Source organism: Melanostigma gelatinosum, assembly GCF_949748355.1.
Source record: "Melanostigma gelatinosum genome assembly, chromosome: 17".
Taxonomy (NCBI): Eukaryota; Metazoa; Chordata; class Actinopteri; order Perciformes; family Zoarcidae; genus Melanostigma; species Melanostigma gelatinosum.
Window position 1 is genome coordinate 7,596,904 of NC_136650.1, and position 19,543 is coordinate 7,616,446.

General features: G+C 43.5%; 2 protein-coding genes across 5 annotated transcripts; one reads left to right on the plus strand and one right to left on the minus strand.

Moving 5' to 3' along the window:
- Positions 1-58: 58 nt before the first annotated feature.
- LOC306791830 (uncharacterized protein) lies at positions 59-5,433 on the minus strand. Its single transcript, XM_079288726.1, has 5 exons — positions 5,280-5,433; positions 3,951-4,159; positions 3,634-3,828; positions 3,094-3,288; positions 59-2,017 (listed from the first exon to the last, which is right to left on the minus strand). Exons 2-5 carry the CDS (start codon positions 4,152-4,154, stop codon positions 929-931), a joined length of 1,683 nt encoding a protein of 560 aa, XP_079144852.1. The 5' UTR covers positions 4,155-4,159; positions 5,280-5,433; the 3' UTR covers positions 59-928.
- A 231-nt stretch (positions 5,434-5,664) lies between these two features.
- On the plus strand, positions 5,665-18,999 carry ehmt2 (euchromatic histone-lysine N-methyltransferase 2). Of its 4 annotated transcripts, none has more exons than XM_079288722.1 (28): positions 5,665-5,693; positions 7,022-7,091; positions 7,906-8,067; positions 8,306-8,613; positions 9,344-9,407; positions 9,536-9,618; positions 9,725-9,865; positions 10,014-10,085; positions 10,706-10,826; positions 12,650-12,736; positions 13,045-13,181; positions 13,295-13,438; positions 13,581-13,903; positions 13,999-14,235; positions 14,483-14,565; positions 14,738-14,844; positions 15,074-15,196; positions 15,290-15,391; positions 15,529-15,633; positions 15,912-16,084; positions 16,218-16,385; positions 16,490-16,634; positions 16,736-16,813; positions 17,015-17,130; positions 17,310-17,396; positions 17,485-17,563; positions 18,041-18,216; positions 18,328-18,999. In XM_079288722.1, the coding sequence occupies exons 1-28, from the start codon at positions 5,667-5,669 to the stop codon at positions 18,506-18,508; spliced, it is 3,699 nt and encodes a 1,232-aa protein (XP_079144848.1). In that variant the 5' UTR covers positions 5,665-5,666; the 3' UTR covers positions 18,509-18,999. The 4 variants fall into 4 exon arrangements, with proteins under 4 accessions (XP_079144848.1, XP_079144850.1, XP_079144849.1 ...); XM_079288724.1 differs by having other exon boundaries at positions 15,930-16,084; XM_079288723.1 differs by having other exon boundaries at positions 12,653-12,736.
- The last annotated feature ends 544 nt before the right edge of the window (positions 19,000-19,543 follow it).

Consider the following 19,543-nt stretch of genomic DNA (forward strand, 5'->3'; position numbering starts at 1 on the left):
CAACATAACTAAAAACACCTGTGTGAGTACACCGAGAGGAGACTTTACAATTCTTTTATTTACATCTTTTCTTTGAACTGTTGCCGGTCATCATACTGAACGTGTATTACATATATTCAAGTTTAACGTTACAGTTCTGAGTCAAACTAATGAAATGGTTCTGAGACACGAAAATCAACAGGACTTCAGTCACTGAGGACATATTGACCTCTCACAGTATGTAAAGCAACGCTCCATTTAGCTGCTTGAGTTTCCAGGTCCTGGTATTGTGCACGCTGGCTTTAACACTACAGCACCATCGTTAGTACCTCCTGTGCTATGACGAGTCAAAATGCCTGTTGTGGAAAAAGGCCTCTTGTCTCAGTGTAACAGGGAGCTCATCAGTCATTTTTACCCACATAAGACACTGAGTATGTGTGTTTTTATGCAAATTTAAAACATTTTATATGAAAGGACTATTGGTTTCAGTCTGATATTTTAAAAGGCCTCAATCAGTTTCCAGCATGTGCTTAAAGGTACAGTGTGTAGCATTTCTGGGGTTCTATTGGCAGAAAGGGAATATTCTCAACTGTTTATCAGTGTATAACCAACTGAAACTTAAGAATTGTTTTGTTAGCTTAGCATGAGCCCTTCATTGCTAAATAGGGAGCGGATCCTGCACCGCCATGTTTCTACAGCGGCCCACAAAGACAAACCTGTAGCAAGAGCCTTTGTGGTTTGTTTTTGTTCCCTGAAGGCCACCGTAGTTCTCCGGTTAGTTGCAATCTGCAACCGCACCAGTAGATGCCACCAAATCCCACACACTGTCCCTTTAATATCCACATGGGGGTTGTGACCCCACAGACTTGACCCCCCACTGGATGCAGGGAGCTGCAGAGCCTGAGGAGCTTAAGACATTCAGACACTTGACCGCCTCAAAGGGTTCGGCCTACGACACCTGTTGAGTAACCAGGCATTCTTGCTCCTCCTCCCTTATTTGTCCGCCGGGCCCCTCTCTCTCCCTCTCCTCCTGCTCGTGAAGGGAGTTCTGCCCCGTGGTTTTCCCGTGCTGTTCCTTCAGGTGGCGTCGCAGCGCGGGCTTGTGGGCGAAGCGGGCGTGGCAGTACGAGCAGCGGTGGGGGCGCTCGCCGCTGTGTAGGTTCATGTGGTCTATCAGCGTGGACTTTTGGGTGAAAGTCTTGTAGCACAGGGGGCACTGGTGGGTCTTGCCGGTGCCCCGGTGCACCGCCATGTGCCGGGTGAGGTTGGCAGAGTGGTGGAAGTTTTTGCCACAGCAGGGACAGGCGTACAGCAGGTGGGTGGAGCGCGAGTGGATGGCTAGGGAGTGGGCGGAGGGGAACGTCATGCCGCAGTGCTCGCAGATGACCGGCCCGGCGACGCTTGAAGTGGATCCCACCACCTCGTCCCCTCCCTCGTTTGTTCCGTCCACCGTCAGACCTGAACTCCCCTCACCAGCGCCGCAGCTGGCTTCCTCCAAGGCGTACTGGCCCAAGCCGTTGCCGTCCATTGGCGAGACCTTTTCTCCCCGCGCCTCGCCCATGCCGAAGTCAAACTTGGGGAGTTCCACCGAGATGTAGTTTTCCGTCTTGAGCCCTTCTTGGCTGTGGTCCAAGCCGAAACCCCCTCCCATCCCTGCAGCAGCCAGGTACCACAAATCCTGCTGGCTTTTTTCCTGTGATGACACCAACCGTCTCCTCTTAAAACCCCGCCCCCTGCCTCTCCCTCTGCCCCGGCCAATTTTAGGGTCAGGCAGCATGCGCCTGAAAGCGCGGAGCCCCTCCAGTGAAAATCCCCCCACACCGAGATCCTCTTCTGTTGGATTCAAGTCGTATTCGCCGCCTTCTGCTCCCATCACGACACCGTCTGTTTTTGGGTAACACGCATCCTGAGATCCGTAAGAGGGAGCTTCTCTCTCCTCCTCCCCGTCTCTGTTCATCTGCTCCTCTTCGTTGATGTACACTCTGTACACTTCACAGTTCTCCTGTCTGGCTGCTTCCTCCTCGTCCGACGCGTTGAGCTGTAACAGAAATGAAGACTGAGCGAAGTGTGTGGCGCTGTCAAAGATCTGAAAATCTGTGAATTTCCCCAAACTTTCCACAAATTGCTCGCACTGTCCAACCTACAGTCCAAAACCCCCCCAAAATAAAGAGAGAATCAGCAAATCCTCACGTTTGAGAAGCTAAATATAATACTTACTACTTATTGTCTTGGTACTCCGTTTGTTGGCGATTTATTATTTAGTTTTATCAGGATCAAGAGTCATTTAATGATAATTATACTGGTACTATTATGTTAGCGTGGTGCTCTTATGTGAACTGTTTCAAAGACAGACTCTTGAGAGGATGTTTTATCATCCCTGAAACCTCTCTACCGTGTCATTACTGTGCTCTCTGTTGTTATCTTCTTCACCCTTTCATCCCGTTACCCTGTCCTTTGCACAAAAAAAACATCCTTTATCACGCTTCACTGACCATTTAATGCTTAGTATAAAAGTCATACAGGGACAGAGGAAGGCGCACAGACATTGAACAGACATTATTCAGGATCAGAAACTGTCTTTAAACTGCTAACTTTTGTTGCTTTGAATAAATCTCAACAGGACAGACAGAACACCGTTGGGGCTCTCCTCGACCAAAGATATTTTTAGTTGAATAACACATGCCCGATTTAGTTGACGAGTTGATTTGATCGACAGATCTGTAAAACTGAGTTTCTCCATAAAGAATGATGCGTTTACCAGAGATGTGCTCATAAGTTTCTTGGAAAACGAAAGAAAAATTACGTCGGCTAATCACCTAGGAGGGGGCAGCCCTAAACACCAATGTGGCAATCAGTGACCAACCGAACGCTGGCAACAAATACTTGTAGGCGACATGATATATTAACAAAACAATATCAATTTGAATTGGAATCCATGTTTTTATCCTATTTTTTAATGCTCCTAAATGTTTAACACTTTCATACTGTGAAATTCTTCTTGTCATCGAACAGTTTTTGCATTTTGCTGTATGAATGAAGTTGATATTATTGTTATGAACAGTGTAGATTTGAAACTCAATGGAGATTAAAAAGGTACTATGGTCACACACAAACCTTAACGAGTTGCTCATCCAGCATGGGACTTCCGTCGTGGTGTTGCCGGCTGCCCTCGGCAGACATGTCGCTGCCGTTCTCCTCCGCAGGACTGTGTGAGTGCACAGGGGAGGGTCGGCTGGCGGGGGGAGAGGCCACAGAATGAACGCTGCCGCTGACGATCAACAGTCGGGCCTGACTCTCCTCTAAGGTCATCTAGAGGAAGGTAAAGAGGAAAGGAAACGGATTATGAAATTGCAAAAAAAAAAACTTATGGAAACTGCACTACTACAAGCAATGAAAGAGCTGAGAAGTGTTACTGTATATGCAAAATGTGGAACTGAAAATGAGTCCTACAATACAAAAACTTAGGATAAAATTGGAATAAAAACACGTTTGTCACTTTTTTAATTGAAAAATGTAAAAAAGGAAAGAACCCCCCCGACACAGTCTATCTATTATGACCAATTTAATACTATACATTTTCATCACTATACAAAATATAAACTGAACTAGAAGGAATATGATATACATTTAAAATACTAGTTTGAGATGACTTACCTTCGGTGAACTTGGGTTTTTTAGATGCATGTACTTCTTCAGCGCTCCTCGGCAGCGCTCCACAATATGCTCCATCTGTAGGTAGCTGGCAGCGGTCAGGTAGTTGACAATCTCCTCTGGGTTGAACTGCAGGACGCCAGTGTAGCAGGACTGAAGCAGATCACACACCACTGTGGAGCTGTACAGCATCGACACCTGGGTAGAAATGTGAACCAAATAACATAAAGCAGCACTGTTTTCAGTCAGTAGAAGAGCGCTATAGAAGACATGGTGACTGTGTTGACAGCGTGACTTTGTGCGTGTTGACATCCGCCTACCTGAAGCTTGGGGGCCGGGTTGAGGAGGAACTGGTCCCTTAAGAAGGGCGAGCAGGCAGCCAGCACCACCTTATGTCCCCTGAATGTCAGGCTGTCGCTGGTCACAATGGTGATGTCGCAGAATTGCTGGCGGGACCTCAGGGCATTCAGGTGTTTCAGGGTCGTGTCCCCGTGGCCCGGTAACCGGAAACACAGTATCTCCATCTTGTCTGACGGGGGGGGGGGGGGGGGGGGGTAATATATTCATTGCAAATAACTCAGTGAGGGGGTCTTTGTATCTTTTGAATTAAAGATCAAAAAGCAGACACTCAAACAGTTTGTTCATAACAGATACATCATGGCTACCCGATCTAAACCACACAGAAATGAGATCAAAAACCATTTGTCAATCAATCATCTTCTCAATTGTGATGATTTGGTGTGGTTGGTCAGATAATTGAAGTAAAACAGGCTCTGACAGATATGTTTCATTGTTTTCTAATCCATTTCCAGACAAACGGTCTAACGGTAGATTAAAAGTCAATGGTAATTTAACTCAGGTTGAACATTAAAGTATTAAAGACCATGAAAAGACACATTTACAGCTCTAACTGAATATATTACTTACTACATGTTATAGTTCTGTAATGCAATACAGTACAGCTGAGGACTGGTAGATATGAAGGCAATCAAATGTCAAAATATATGTGTTACCAAATATTGATATTGCAACAATATTGTGGGGTTGATCATTGGTGCTTTTACAAAATATATACACAATGAGATCTTTGATAATGCATCGTCAGTAATGTGGATATAGTGACTCAGTGGGTAAATAATAGAACAGTCTGGAAACAGAAAATTACTTCAATTGAGTTACTGTAACAGCTTTAACACTCACGCGATACCTAAAATCTGAGACGATATCTAGTCTCATATCACGATATCGATATAATGTCGATATATTGCCCCGCCCAGGTAACATTACAGCTAGAAGGTACCGTGTTTCACGTCACTATATCGACATGTTATGGATTATTTGTCAGTTTTGACTCGAGGGACGTTAGCTAACATCTGTGTGCACGAGGACAGCTTAAGACCAATCGAGTAACGTTAGTTGAGTCTATGTTAAAATTAGACTATTTAACGTAAATCCACTTCCGTTAGAGATTGAAATCGATCATAACACAATTGTTTTGTTTTGTGGCCTAACGTCATCTAACGTTAGCTACTTGTCTGAATGTTAGCTACCGTTAGCTTAGCTAGCTACATCGTCTATCTGCTACAGACCAACCATAGTCATAGACACCAAAGGCTCCATAGTTATCGTGAAACTTTCCCGTCCCTCACCTCTGCTTTTCCTTTTGTTGAATATCTTCTGGGCTTTCTAAAAATAAAAGCAGATCTGTGTTTGTTTGAGCAGGACAGCCGTAGATTATTGTGCTGTTAATTATCCGTTGTATTTCCTCATCCCTACTGCTACGAGCTACCGTTACAACCTCGATTTCTGTTTACTTTTGGCCTCTTTTTTTGGTGACAACAAAAACAAAGTGCTGGTCTCTCGCCACTGAACTGACGTTGAATCGGTTTTTGTGGTAGATAGTAGTGAAATCTGAGTACGCACGCTGACTTCTGATCAGTTGTTTTCAAATCAGCGGACGGGCTCTGCGGGGCTCGGGCCGGTGACGCGGCACGTTACGGTGACGCAACACGTTACATTGATGCGCCTCGCGAAACATGTCGGCATCTGAGACAACGACGAAGGTAGGAAGCCCTCTGCAACACAAACAATGGGATTCACGTTAGTTTAACTACGTGTAAACGCGTAGGCATACAAAACAAAAACACTCAAGTAAAGCTGCAGTCTTCCATGATGCAAAATGTATTTGACGTTACGTGTCGATTGTAGCTCTTTGTTGCAAGCTGTGCTACACTGCTAGCTACGTTGACGTTAGCCTGTACCCGTAATGTGTTGACTGACGTTAAATTGCTCAAATGTTGTTCATGTTTTCATTATTTTCTCGATTCCTTGACCATTGACTAATTGTCCATCGTGTTGCGTTGCTTTTCATCACGTTCTGCGGTGTTGGTATTGTATTTTGTAAGTTGTATGCTAAACGTAGACCCGTTTTTAAAGCTAATGCTGACAAACTGCCCTTTTGTGTGCACTGTGATAGTAATTAACGTTAGATAATTCCAGCGAAACTGTCCTATTTTTAATCAGTCAGTGTGTCAAATCTGACTATATTCCGTTCCATTTCACGGACTATTGTCGCTTTGAATTGAGTAAAAAGCATGAATGGGTCGATTGACTGATGGCGCGGCAGTTGACGTAAGAACAGAGAGGATCAGCCATTGGTCGAGGGGTTTATTTTGGAATGGAGAAGGCGGAAATGAGATTCACTAAACGAGTATGGTGTCTGTTATGCTGATTTACGATGGAAAAACAAACTGTAAATCATGTTTTCTTCAGCTATATGTGGTACTCACCAGTACTGACTAAAACTGGAGAAACATGTCTTAACTGGCAGCATTTGTCTATAATACAGTGTGCAACGTATCCTTAAAAACTGCTTGTTTAATTGATGTTAATATATAACATAACATATAATATATTTTTTTCAGTTTTTTGTCTTTATTACAGGAGAGTTATCCTTAGTAATCCTGTTAAATGTTGTATTACTTTTTGGCAAGCCAGTGACAAAGAAAACATTCAATAAATATATCTCTCTCTCTTACATGGTATAAAACAAACAGAGACACTGTCAATCTTGGGGCAGCACAAATTTTGGTAATACACATTTTAGCACAACATAGTTCACCTTTGAAGACTATATGTTACATAGTATGTAACATGTACTTAGATTTTGTGTGTGTGAACGTGTCCAGTTGTGTACATCTACATAAATCTAACTATAGCAACATTGTTTCACATTTTTGTGGCTGTTTGACCTGCAATAATGTGTACTGAAATGATTAAATAGATCTGTAATCTGTAGTCTGTAATCCTGAATATTAATTGCGATTTACAAAGGACTAAGATTAATCATTTTCTGACATGATATTTCTGCTATCTGTTGTTTCTCTGCCAGGAGCCTCCTGGAGGAAATGACTCTGAGACACCAGCAGAGTCGTTAGCCGGACCAAGTCAAGTAAAGGAAGGTATGTCGACAGCAGCGTCGGAAATACATGAGGGCAAAGGGCAAAAATGCCCCGAAGAAATATCATTTTGTCCCCGATATCACTAGGAGAGGGGCAAACAATGCCCCCGAACTTTCTAAATAAATTTAAAAAAGGAGCGCTTCTTAATCAGACCTACTGCGAGACTGCGGTCAAGTCAGCAGACACTTACATGTTAGTGCACCTATATGCTGAAATCCAAGGTAAACTCATTCAAACGGCGCAGATCGGGAGCGAGCGAAGGACTTTGAAAGTTAACGGAAAGATTAACGTGAGACAACATCCGGTTTCTTCAGACGAAACAAACGTTTTTCAGAATAAGATGCCAACAAAGTATAAATATTGCATAATGGAAATTAGATTAAATTAATTATATTCACATTAAGTATAAAACATGCTACCTGCAGCTCGTGAGTTAAAGGGAAAATACACCTAAAGTGTATATATTCTTTGATTTGAGGGTTGCTGGAAATGAATAATACCTGACTGACAGTCAATTAAGATATTTTACTAAGCAAAAACTAAACTGAATTTGTACCTTCAAATGGCACATTTTTTTAATTTTTAAGGTGCTATAAAATTGTTTTTCTCAAAAATTCCACACAATGACTAATGCATAAGTTCAGGACAAAAATGGGTAATATCACAATATTTGAGGTTTAAAGGAAGGTATGTCAAAAATATGTAAATTTCCTACCCTGGTCGACAGCGAGATATGCTAATGTTTGACATTGATGCCTTTTTGGTACACAAATATCACAGAACTGGTGTGTGATTTTGTTGTTACTTTTTCCAGATAATGCAGCCTCCACCACAGCTGATGTTGGCAAGAAGACAGAGCCCATGGGTGGTATGCCATCAATGTTGTCATCACAGCAGCCTGGGAAGGATGCTTCGAGAGCTGGAGAGGAGGCAGTGAAATGGTCACCTGTCTCCTCCCCAATCAAACCGGCAGCAGGTAAGACTTTCATCGATATTATTGAAGCTGTGACTTTCCATTTGATATACCTAATATAGTCCTGTAAGTTTGAAATTAAGGTGGTTTGTTCCGGCATCATACATTCAGCGGTACATGTTTTTTTCATGTGATAAAAAAAATCGCAGAATAAAAGCTTTATTTGTATCAGATTGGAAGTGCTACTAATACGAATTGATAAGCTTTAAAGAAAGTAATCACTTTTACCTCCCTCTTACAGGACACGCAGCAAAGTCAATTTCCTCGGTGTCCTCCTCTTCGCATTCCTCCTCTCCTTCCACGTCTTCAGCGCTGTCTCCTGGCCGAGCAAAGATGAGTGTTTCTGGACCTGGCAGTTGTAAATCCGTCCTGGCACCTGCTCCTTCCTCCTTCGCCCCCTCCTCCTCCTCCTCTTCCTCCTCTTCCTCCTCCTCTTCCTCCTCCTCTTCTCCGTCCTCTGCCACAGCTCCCTCGTCTCCTTCTGTCTCCCCTGCCCCAACCAAGATCCACCGGGCCCGCAAGACCATGAACAGGCCTCCACCAGGACAGGTGAGCCCATACAGCAAGTGGTTAGCATTTATATTAGTAACATGAGATGTGTGCCTCTGTCTTGATTTTGTACCAGCAGTTGGTCTCTCACATTGCATTGGCCCTTTTTTATTCTTGACCTGAGTTAAAGTGTGTTCTAAAACAGTGTTTCTCAACTGGTGGGTCGCGACCCAAAAGTGGGTCGCGGACCTGTTTTCAGTGGGTCGCGGGCCTTTGCCTGACAAAAAAAAAAAATTGTGATTTTATTTTGAAGGGCATTTTTTTTATGCAGCGGAATTAGTCCAGCATTTACGCCACTTGTTCAGTGGTGCAGGAAAAACACCGACCAATGTGTTGTGAATCACATCACGTGATGAAGCTCCGCCAATCAAACATGAGTATTCTGACTAGTTTCCTGACTTGAAATGAGAATAATATTTGTTAAAATATAATTGATGTGTGCGCTTTCTTTATTTGATTTGACAGTTGTTTACTACACAGAGACGTTACTACTACTAGACGTCTTGAATATAGATGTACCCAAATTATTTATATATACATATATAATGATATATAATTTGGGTGGTGGGTCCTGGCTTGTCATTAAGGGGTGATGGTGGGTCCCGCAGCCAGACCAGTTGAGAACCACTGTTCTAAAATATGCAGAAATACTTCAGCCACTGACAAAATGCACTGTATAGTAGTGGCTCAGTTCTTTGTTGCAACTTTGTCAAGACCATTTGTTTCACAGATGAGCCAAGTTGAGGCACCTGTTGCACCCGTGACACCGTCGGGATCCTCCGACTCTGAAACTGGTTAGTGGCTGTAGCATATTCACACTAACTACCTGCATAAAATAGTCAGAACTCTATCAATACAAATGAGTTGGTGTGTCTTGTCTAAGTTAAGAGTCCCTCTGTCGGGGTTGTCGTGTTTCGAATAGTTACAAAAAGGAGAAAACTGGGTCAGTTATCCGATGGCACACCTGAGAAGTCGGAGAACTTTCCAGAAAATGCTCAAACTGTGGTAAGATTATGTCTTTGCCGGTACATCATTTACATTTACTCAATCTATTTACACGTAACAGGATTTATGTCAATGTTGTTATTCATTTATTTTTTTCAAAACTCAGGGAGAACTGTTCTTCCATAAAAAGGTGGAGCCCGTTACCAAAACCCCACCAGAGAAGAGCAACAGCAGCGTGGTGAAGTCAGAGGAGGAAGTGGCGGAGAAACTTCAGATCTCCAGTCCATCCACTCGAGATTCAGAAAAGGTGTGATGCTTAGATTTACTCACTGTCCACTAAATCACTCACTGTCAGCAAATGCACATATTATCAAGCATAGTGCTATATAGCATGTTTATGTGCTGCATGATTCTGCTTGGGAATCATTTTTCTATTCAATTTGTTTCTTCTGTAGTTTGAAGATGGTGTGGCAGAAGCAAGAAAGCACACTAAAGACATAGAGGGGTCAGTGAACATGTCAGATCATGTGAGTGATTCTATCTACTTTACTTGCTTGATAATTCCTTATTAATCTGGTTATAATGATACTAATCTCTTACTTTGTCTTATAGCCATCTTTAGCTCAAAGCTACAGTCAAAAAGTTGTAGTTTGGTCATATTTACATACTTGGGAGTGAGGATTGTGCTGACATAGATGATATCACACTAGAATACTGAGTTGGAAGCAACACAATGAGCACTTTAGAATGTAAAGTCAGTAGATAATACATACAGTCTTACCCCCAAATTACTTCTGTATGAATCTTTAAGGTCAACAAACAAGTTGCATGCATTTCCAATGCCGGAAATAATTTATTTAAAATTGTGGGTTTGTTTTCGTCACCGACTGTAGAATAGCAGGAAAGCAGTGGCAGGAATGTGTTTCATGTGGTGTGTGTGCGCATCCCTGTGCACGTTCACAATACAATCATTGCGCTGCACTGCTACGTGATCAACAGCTCAGCAGGACTCATCAAAACCGCAACTCTGCTCCATATCCCCCCTTTTTTTCTTTGGTGTTATCAAATCGCCAGTTACCCTTTTTTGTTTCCTCTACCCTTCACAAATGTCACATTTTTAGATTCAGACAGAATTTCTCCCTTGCAGAGTTCGGAGTGCAAAACAAAGGGAGCCGTCCAAAGTCGAAATGAGAGAGAGGAGTGTTTTTGGCCACAGTTGGACCAGAACAAAGAGAGAAACACAGCTGATGTAGTGGAGACGGTGGAAGGTGAGTGACATTACCCAGTGGGGTTTTCTAACAACATGGAGGGGTTTTTTTTGTTTTTTTTACAGAAAAATCGATTTGATGTGAAGGTGAAACCGAATCTCTACAAATATATCTACATTTAATACAATGTCAAATACACTGTGCCAGCGTTCACCCCCTTTATTATGACCCACTTAAATCCTCCCTGGTGCAGCAAGTGGGGGTCACGTAACGAGCTGAATGAAGATCACCTGTGTCTAATCAAGGTGTGACAAGCGACTTAAATCCTCCTCTGTCCGGAAACTGCCACCATTGCTTTGTCAATGTCCGGCTATAAACAACACCATGAGGACCAAGAAACACTCGAAACAAATTCATGACAAGATTATTGGGAAGTACCAGTCAGGGGAAGGATACAAGAAAATTTCCAGGTCACTGAATATCCCTCGGAGTACAGCGAGGACGATCGTGAAAAAATGGAAAGAAAATGGTAAAACTGTGTGTGTGTGTGTGTGTGTGTGTGTGTGTGTGTGTGTGTGTGTGTGTGTGTGTGTGTGTGTGTGTGTGTGTGTGTGTGTGTGTGTGTGTGTGTGTGTGTGTGTGTGTGTGTGTGTGTGTGTGTGTGTGTGTGTGTGCGTGTGCGCGCGCAAAGAAATGCACTCATTAGGGCAACCGTCACAGGGTCTGTGGGGGTCTCTGGAGGAGATGCAGAGTTAAAAAATTGAGAATTTGTAGCAAGATTGTAAAATTGTTGTTCACTCACAGTTTGTGTGCAACGCAATAGACCATACACAGTGTTGGAAAGAAGACTAGAAAATGCATTTCCTGCTGAAAATGCGTTGGAATGCTGAAAGCTGAAATTAATCTCAAAAACATTGCTGAAAATAGATATCCAATTTAAAAAAAATTGCAAAAAGCTTAATAATTCAAAAAGTTGAAAGATTACAAATATGAAGTTATATCACCCCTCTCCTGAAAGCGCTGAACATTTTGATATTCGAACGGTTTCTGTAGCTTAGAAGAATTCCAGCGGCAGTGATATTTGTTGTAGCAGGAGTAGTAGAAGTTGTAGTCGAAGTATTAGTAATTAGTAGAAGTAGTAGTATCAGTAGTTGTAATAGCTGTGGTAGTGGTCGTAGTATTTTATATAGTAGTAGTAGTAGTGGGAGTCGTACTAATAGCTGTAGTAGTATTAGTACTGGTAGTAGCAGGAATAGCAGTATTAGCAGTTGTGGTATAAGTAATAATAGTAGTGGTAGTAATAGCAGTAGTGGTAGTAATAATATTTATGGTAGCAGTAGTGGTAATAGTAGCAACAGCAAAAGTTGAAGTAGTAGTAATACTAGAAATATTAGCAGCAGCAGTAGTAGTAGTTGTCGCAGTATTAGTAAGAGCATTCATGATTGCAACAAAAAAGCCTAATTTTGAGCTAAATGTTTAAATACAGTTTATCCATGAGGCTTTTATGCTTAACATTTATGGAATGCTTAATAGCATTCCAACAATAAAGAAACAGGATTACAAATATGGACAAAATGCTGTGTCCAGATGTGCAAAGCTGATGCAGAGCTGTCCACAAACACGCAAGGCTGTAACAGCTGCCAAAGATACTTCTAATAGATATTCATTTGAGAGGGGTGAATATGCAGATATTACAAGGGTAGACATTTTTGCCTGTTGAGAAATACTTTTGATTCAGTATTGTAAAACAGTAACGGCTATTAGCCGATTGAATTGCTTTTTATTTGTATGGTATCTTAAGCATTTGTACCTCATTAAAATGCATATTTGTTTCCAACTTGTCATGGCCAGTCCTTATACTTTGTGCTTTGGTTTGTCCTCAGCAGAAAGGCCCACTGAGTACACAGAGGTTCCCCTGGGTGCTCTGGACATCGCTGCTGCTGACAGTCTGACACTTTCTCCTCATCACGGTAGGTTTACGATGCGTCTCTGTAATATGAATTGGTTGAAAATCTGAAAATCTTTTCCTCTATCATCATGGTAGTATGAAACAAAGCCTCAGTCCTTCCAAGAAAGAGAGGTTTTGGGACAATGAAAATAGTATTTATTCCTAAAGGGATGGGTTGGATTTTTTTGAAGTAGGGTTGTGCGAGGTACTTATCCATAGTTCGGTGTACTACAGTAGATGGCGGTTGGCACGCCCGCAATGTTAGAGCTGTTAGCACTGTTGCCTTTCGACCATAAATGAGCGTCTCAAACGATTCTCTGCCCTCTCCAGAAGGAAGTGATGCAGGAGACACAGAGCGGCTGGAGGAGCTTCCTCTCTGCAGCTGCAGGATGGAGGCTCCTCGAGTCGACAGCACCAGCCACCGCGTCAGCAGACAGTGTATGGCCACCGAGAGCATCAATGGAGAGGTTTGTCTTTGTAGATGGGGATAGCAGGGCAGTGTCTCTGTGGTAGTTTGTAAAGCTTTCCTTTCAGCCACATCTCGAACTGTCTCTAATCTTGTCCCTTCTCCATTTGTCAGCTGAGGGCTTGTACTGATCGGACGACAAAAGGGGAGACCATGCGGCCGTCCAGTCGGGTTTCCCTCATGGTGCTTTGTGACGTCCATCGCTCACACATGGTCAAACACCACTGCTGTCCTGGGTGTGGATACTTCTGCATAGTGGTAAGGGGTTTAAACCGTGTACTGTCCTTTCTCCTCTTCTATATCCTACCTTCTCTTTCTCCTCCTTGATATCATCCTTTCTCCATTTCTATATCCTACCTTCTCTTTCTCCTTCCTGATATCCTACTTTCTTCTCTTTCAGGGCACATTTCTCGAGTGCTGCCCGGACCAGCGCATCGCTCACCGTTTCCACCGGGGCTGTGTGACGGTGTTGGGCAGCGGGCGCAGCAGAGCAAACGGCGGCGGCATGCTTTTCTGTCCCCACTGCGGTGAAGATGCCTCCGAGGCCCAGGAGGTCACCATCCCCTCCTTCAGCTCAGCCACAGCATCCGCAACCACCGTCGTCACCATGTCGGCCTCCTCCACCACCACCCCATCTCTGCCGCCCTCCGTCCCCACAGCTCCCTCCCTCACGGCCTCGACGGGAGGGATGAAGGACGGGAAGATGCCCGAGCGACCCGTCAGGTAGGATCGGATGGCGTGTGAGGGAATAATTGGGTCCATTAAACTGTAGAAAATTGTGTTTTCACACCTGTGCTCTCCTTCGCTGCCTCTTCCAGCGCACGCATGCATAGTCATGGCTTGGTGACGCTGGCGGTGGAGCAGCAGCAGCAGCCCCCGCAACCTGTTGGCTCTGCTGCAACTGTGGCCACCATCCCCCCGGCAGAGGAGGGAGTGGACAGCGTGGGGCCCTCACTCTGTATGCCAAATGGGAAACCCGTCAGCCCAAGTGCACTTCCACCCGGGCCCAGCAGGGCGTCGCTGCAGAAGGCCATTCTCACACAGGACACTGAGAGGTTGGAGTCTAGATTTTACTGTTTTCAGTCACAGTAGCTTAAAGGATTGAACAGTGGACGAGATAGACTTTAAAAATGAGCTTTGAATACAACGGCTCCTTAAAGTATGCAAAGTGGAAGCATATTTAGTCACACAATTCATCTGCAGCCACAGAAAAGACAATGCATGTTGCAGTGAAATTCCATACAGTAGCTTTCAGTGGACATCAGAATAGTTTAGACGAAAATCCTGTTTTTGATTTGCCAGGAGGAAGAAACTGAGGTTCCACCCCCGCCAGCTTTACCCTGCTGCCAAGCAAGGAGAAGTGCAGAGAGTCCTGCTCATGCTGAGTGAGTGGGCTTGCCCCTTTAATTTAGTCTTGTCGGGATAAGTCTTGTTTTACATTTTGTGTAAGAATTGTTGTACATTTGTGCATTTCCTCTAATCACAAAACGAGATTATGATACATATGTACAATATTTGTGTATTAAAACTGTGTTTGTGTGTGTGTGCGTGTCACAGTGGAGGGCATCGATCCAACGTACCAGCCCGACTCTCAGAACAGGCGCTCGGCTCTACATGCTGCCGCTCAGAGAGGTCTGCTGGAAGTCTGCTACATTCTAGTACAGGTGAGAAAACTGTGATTAGTACACGTGCTGTAAAGCGGCTATAATCGGAAAATTTAAACAAACAATCTACATCTATAACACTCTGTAACACTTGCATTCAGGATCACTGCTGACATTATTTAAAGCGAGATGCAACTTGAAACGCGGCTCTTCTTATTCTGTGTATTTATTCAGAGTCTCGTGGTCTTGTGCCTGAGATTAAGGAATATATTTGATTGTGTACCGACAGGCCGGTGCTCAAGTGGACGCCCAGGACAAGGACCGTCGGACCCCTCTGTTGGAAGCGATCATCAACAATCACATTGAGGTGGCTCACTACCTGATCCAGAACGGTGCCTCCGTCTATCATGTTGTAAGTGTCAGTGGCTCAAATAGAATCCTAAACGTGAACTTTCAGACTTTTTGGTTGATTTGGACTTCAGTCTTTTTTAATTTATGTCCTCAGGAGGAGGATGGATACACTGGCCTCCATCACGCAGCCAAGCTTGGAAACCTGGAAATTGTCAACATGCTTCTAGAAACGGGGCAGGTGGATGTAAACGCACAGGTAAAGAAAGAACAGGCAACCTTTTAAGGCCATCAAATAACCTTTTGTCTCTCAGTAAAGTCAGTTTGTGCGTCACACGTGTCCGATAATGAGGCCAGTGTAGCTTAATTGTGATTCTTCCTGTCGGCTTGTTTCAGGACAACGGTGGCTGGACGCCGATCATCTGGTCTGCAGAGCACAAACACGTAGCTGTGATAAAGGTGCTGCTGAACAGAGGAGCTGATGTCACCATTAGTGATAAGGTAAGTTTCTACTAGCTAACGCTGAGGTTTGCAGATTGTGTTACATGGAAAATGTTTTGCTAAAGTATGTGTGTGTTTGTTTTCTTGCCTGATGATCAGACTGAATTGTTGTTTAATTTGCATTTGAATCTGTGGAATAAATGTAAATCCATCCCATTGTTTTTTGTTTTTTTTACTTCAACCTGCGTTCCATCTCGGCTTTGTCTCGTAAGCAAGTGGTGACGGAGGCAAAATGGATGTAGTTGCATGAAAATATTTCAGGTTATTACTTTAAACAGTCCTCTCCCTCCCTGCAGGAGCTGAACGTGTGTCTCCACTGGGCGGCGTATGCAGGCAACGTGGATATAGCTGAGCTGGTGTTGAACTCTGGCTGTTCCCTCGCCTCAGTCAACATGCACGGAGACACGCCGCTCCACATCGCCGCCAGAGAGGGCTACCTGGAATGTGTCACGTGAGTCGACGTCAATCACGAGCTGCAGACTCATTCCATGAACAGTGTATGCTTTGCTTTGACCTCGAAGCCGCAGCACCCGTCCATATACCCACTACCACACACCAACAAAATACAGTTTTTTTCTCTGCAGGTTGTTCCTGTCCAGAGGGGCAGACATTGACATCGTGAACAGGGAAGGAGACACGCCTCTCAGCCTGGCACGGGTCGACACGCCGGTGTGGGTGGCGCTCCAGATCAACAGGAAGCTGAGAAGGGGAATAACCAATCGCATGCTTCGGACTGAGAGAATCATCTGCAGGTAGGTGTTGTGTTTTTTTTAATGGAGACCAATGATGAACTTGATCTTCTTAACCAGATAGCTTTCCTCTTGTTGAACTCATTTAACTCCTTCCTTTCTCCCAGTGACATTGCGCAGGGCTATGAGAACGTGCCGATACCGTGCGTGAACGCCGTGGACGACGAGGGCTGTCCTTCAGACTACAAATATGTTTCGGAAAACTGTGAAACTTCAGCAATGAACATAGACCGCAATATTACACACTTGCAGGTACAAGATGAATCGGGCTCTCGTTTTACTTCATTATTCTCTTTCTGTTACATACACACAATTATTTTAATCTCGTGCCTTTTTAATCGTCTTTACTTCAGCACTGTAGCTGCACCGACGACTGCTCATCTAGTAACTGCCTCTGTGGACAGCTCAGCATCCGCTGCTGGTACGACAAGGTAAATGGAAACGTTTCGGCCACTTCACCAAAGTAATTTGATTTAATAAAGATCTGGGTAATCTGAAATTAATAACAGAAATTCGGTTGAGGTTCGGTTTGAAAGTCTGTGAGATCCATGGGGTCAATGACTGGGATTCACGAGTTACATGAGAAACTAAAGGAGGTGAAACTAATGTCATCTTGTATTATTTCTTTCTAGGACCAGCGGCTGCTCCAGGAATTCAACAAAATCGAACCTCCACTTATATTTGAATGCAACATGGTGTGTTCCTGTTACCGAACGTGCAAGAACAGAGTGGTACAGGCAGGCATCAAGTAAGAATTATAATGTTAACACAGTATCTCCACCACATGCAACTAATCATTGGAGCAATAGATTTCACTCGTTTGAAAAGCTACCTACTCTGTTACCGTGTGAAGTTATTGGCTGTAAGGCCGAAGCCATATAGCCTGGGGTGTTGAACCCTCGTCATTTCCTCCTTTTTCCCCCTCAGAGTGCGTCTTCAGCTCTACAGGACAGAGAAGATGGGCTGGGGAGTTCGAGCTCTGCAGGATATTCCACAAGGAAGCTTCATCTGCGAGTAAGAGAGGACTGCGCACATAACGGGTTGATTTTCATATGAAAAGTCCCGAGGTTAGACATTAAGCTTCTGTCCTCCGTCCACACAGATACGTCGGGGAGCTCATCTCTGACGCAGAGGCAGATGTTAGAGAAGACGACTCCTACTTGTTCGACCTGGACAACAAGGTGAAACCTTTTATTTTAAAAAATGACTTATTTACTGTGTAATAAGTAAATAACTCGCCCGAAGTTAACCCATGCAGTCGACAAAAAACCTTCCAATGTTTTAGGTTACAGCTGACTTTCTGGTGACATTTTCGATGGACGGCGCAGTGTTGAAAAATCTCTCTCCTTTCTTCACTAACATTTCTAAATGTACTGCACTTATAATTTCAACAGCTAAAGATCAATCGCCTCCTCAATTTCGAGAGACAAAAAGGTCCGTCTCAAAACTTGGCAACCTTTACAATCGTTTTTTAATTGTGTGCCTCAGAGTCAAATGTTTTGGTTGCTCTTTCTCTGTATTTTGAGGGAGATTTTCAACATTGTTTTACAAATGAAAAGGTAGACAATAATATCTATTACTAATGCATTACAATAAATCTGATAGTGTTTCGATACTGGGATCTGTGTGTCTAACACAATGTTGTTGTTTTTTCAAAGGACGGGGAGGTGTATTGTATTGATGCCCGGTACTATGGCAACATCAGCCGCTTCATCAACCACCTGTGTGACCCAAACCTCATCCCAGTACGTGTGTTCATGCTGCACCAGGACCTGAGATTTCCCCGCATCGCCTTCTTCAGCTCCAGAGACATCCACAGCGGACAGGAGCTGGGGTAAGCAAGTCATTCTTATTGCGAACGTTTTACTTGTCACCAACATATCTGCCTGAAGCCCCATTGGGCCGTAACCGTGATTAAGAACGTTTACCTTTTCTTTTTCGTTAGATTCGACTACGGAGACCGCTTTTGGGACATTAAGAGCAAGTATTTCACCTGTCAGTGTGGATCAGAGAAATGCAAGCACTCGGCCGAAGCCATCGCCTTGGAGCAGAACAGACTGGCTCGACTGGAGGCTTTCCCAGAATCTGGAGCTGACTGTGGGATGACCATGCTGGGAAGCTCCTAAAACACTCCCCCAAAGGGGCCTTTGGATTGACCTCATCCATTTCACATGTGCACAATGGAAAAACACCTGGAGGGTTTTATCGTCTTTAAAATTCTGTGTTTGGTGCATGGTGCTGTTTTTTTCTACTTGAAATGTCCTTATTTTTCTCGTTAAAGTTGATCACATACCCTATGGAAAAAGACATGGGCCAAAACAAATGTTTTAAACTGTGTGATTATGAACATACAGTGTCTACTGTATATATCGCTGTCTGTTTGTCTCGGCACATGAGCTGTGTGCATTAGGAGTCATGTTACTGTCATACAAATCTGTTTTCTGTTGTGCCAACAAACGTAATGCCTTTCTGACACAGTACAGCAGTGGGTCAACCCTAAGCCCATACTGGACTCGATAAGGACCTGTGTATATCATTGTTTTTTGGACCATTGTTAGTGTTATTTTCTTTATTTTTATACGCATTGTTTTCTTTATCACATTTAGTGTAATAAATTAGCTCATGAGTTGATCTTTGGGCTCTTGTAGTAAGTGTGTCATTTTCTTTAGGCTGACAATATCCTTTGTCGTCCTGTATCCTTACTTTCATCCTATGCAACTTTGTGTGATTATATAATATAATAATTAGAGAGATGTGAGTTCTCATCAAGACTGTGGCCTGTTGGTGGTGTTGTATTATCAGCAGGGGGCATTTAGAAGCCACAATGCAAAGCTGGAGAGATGGGGCTGGATGCTGCACTGGGCACAGTCAGAGATGTGGAAAGGAAGACGTCCCACTCTGCTAATGATTCTAGTAATGAGTCTCTTTGACAGACAGAAATATAGCTTATATGAAAAACAGTTAGTTGGTCATAAAACGTTCCAAGAACTTTCCCAACCAAACTTCCGAGTCATTAAATAGCTTTTTGTCACTTACTCATGTTTTTTCAAGTCTTGAAATAATTTTTTTAGCACTCTGTACATCGTGGAGGTATTAGTTGATTGCGCACAAATAATATACATCCAAAAGCAAGATAAACTGAAATGTTAAAGGTGTTAAAA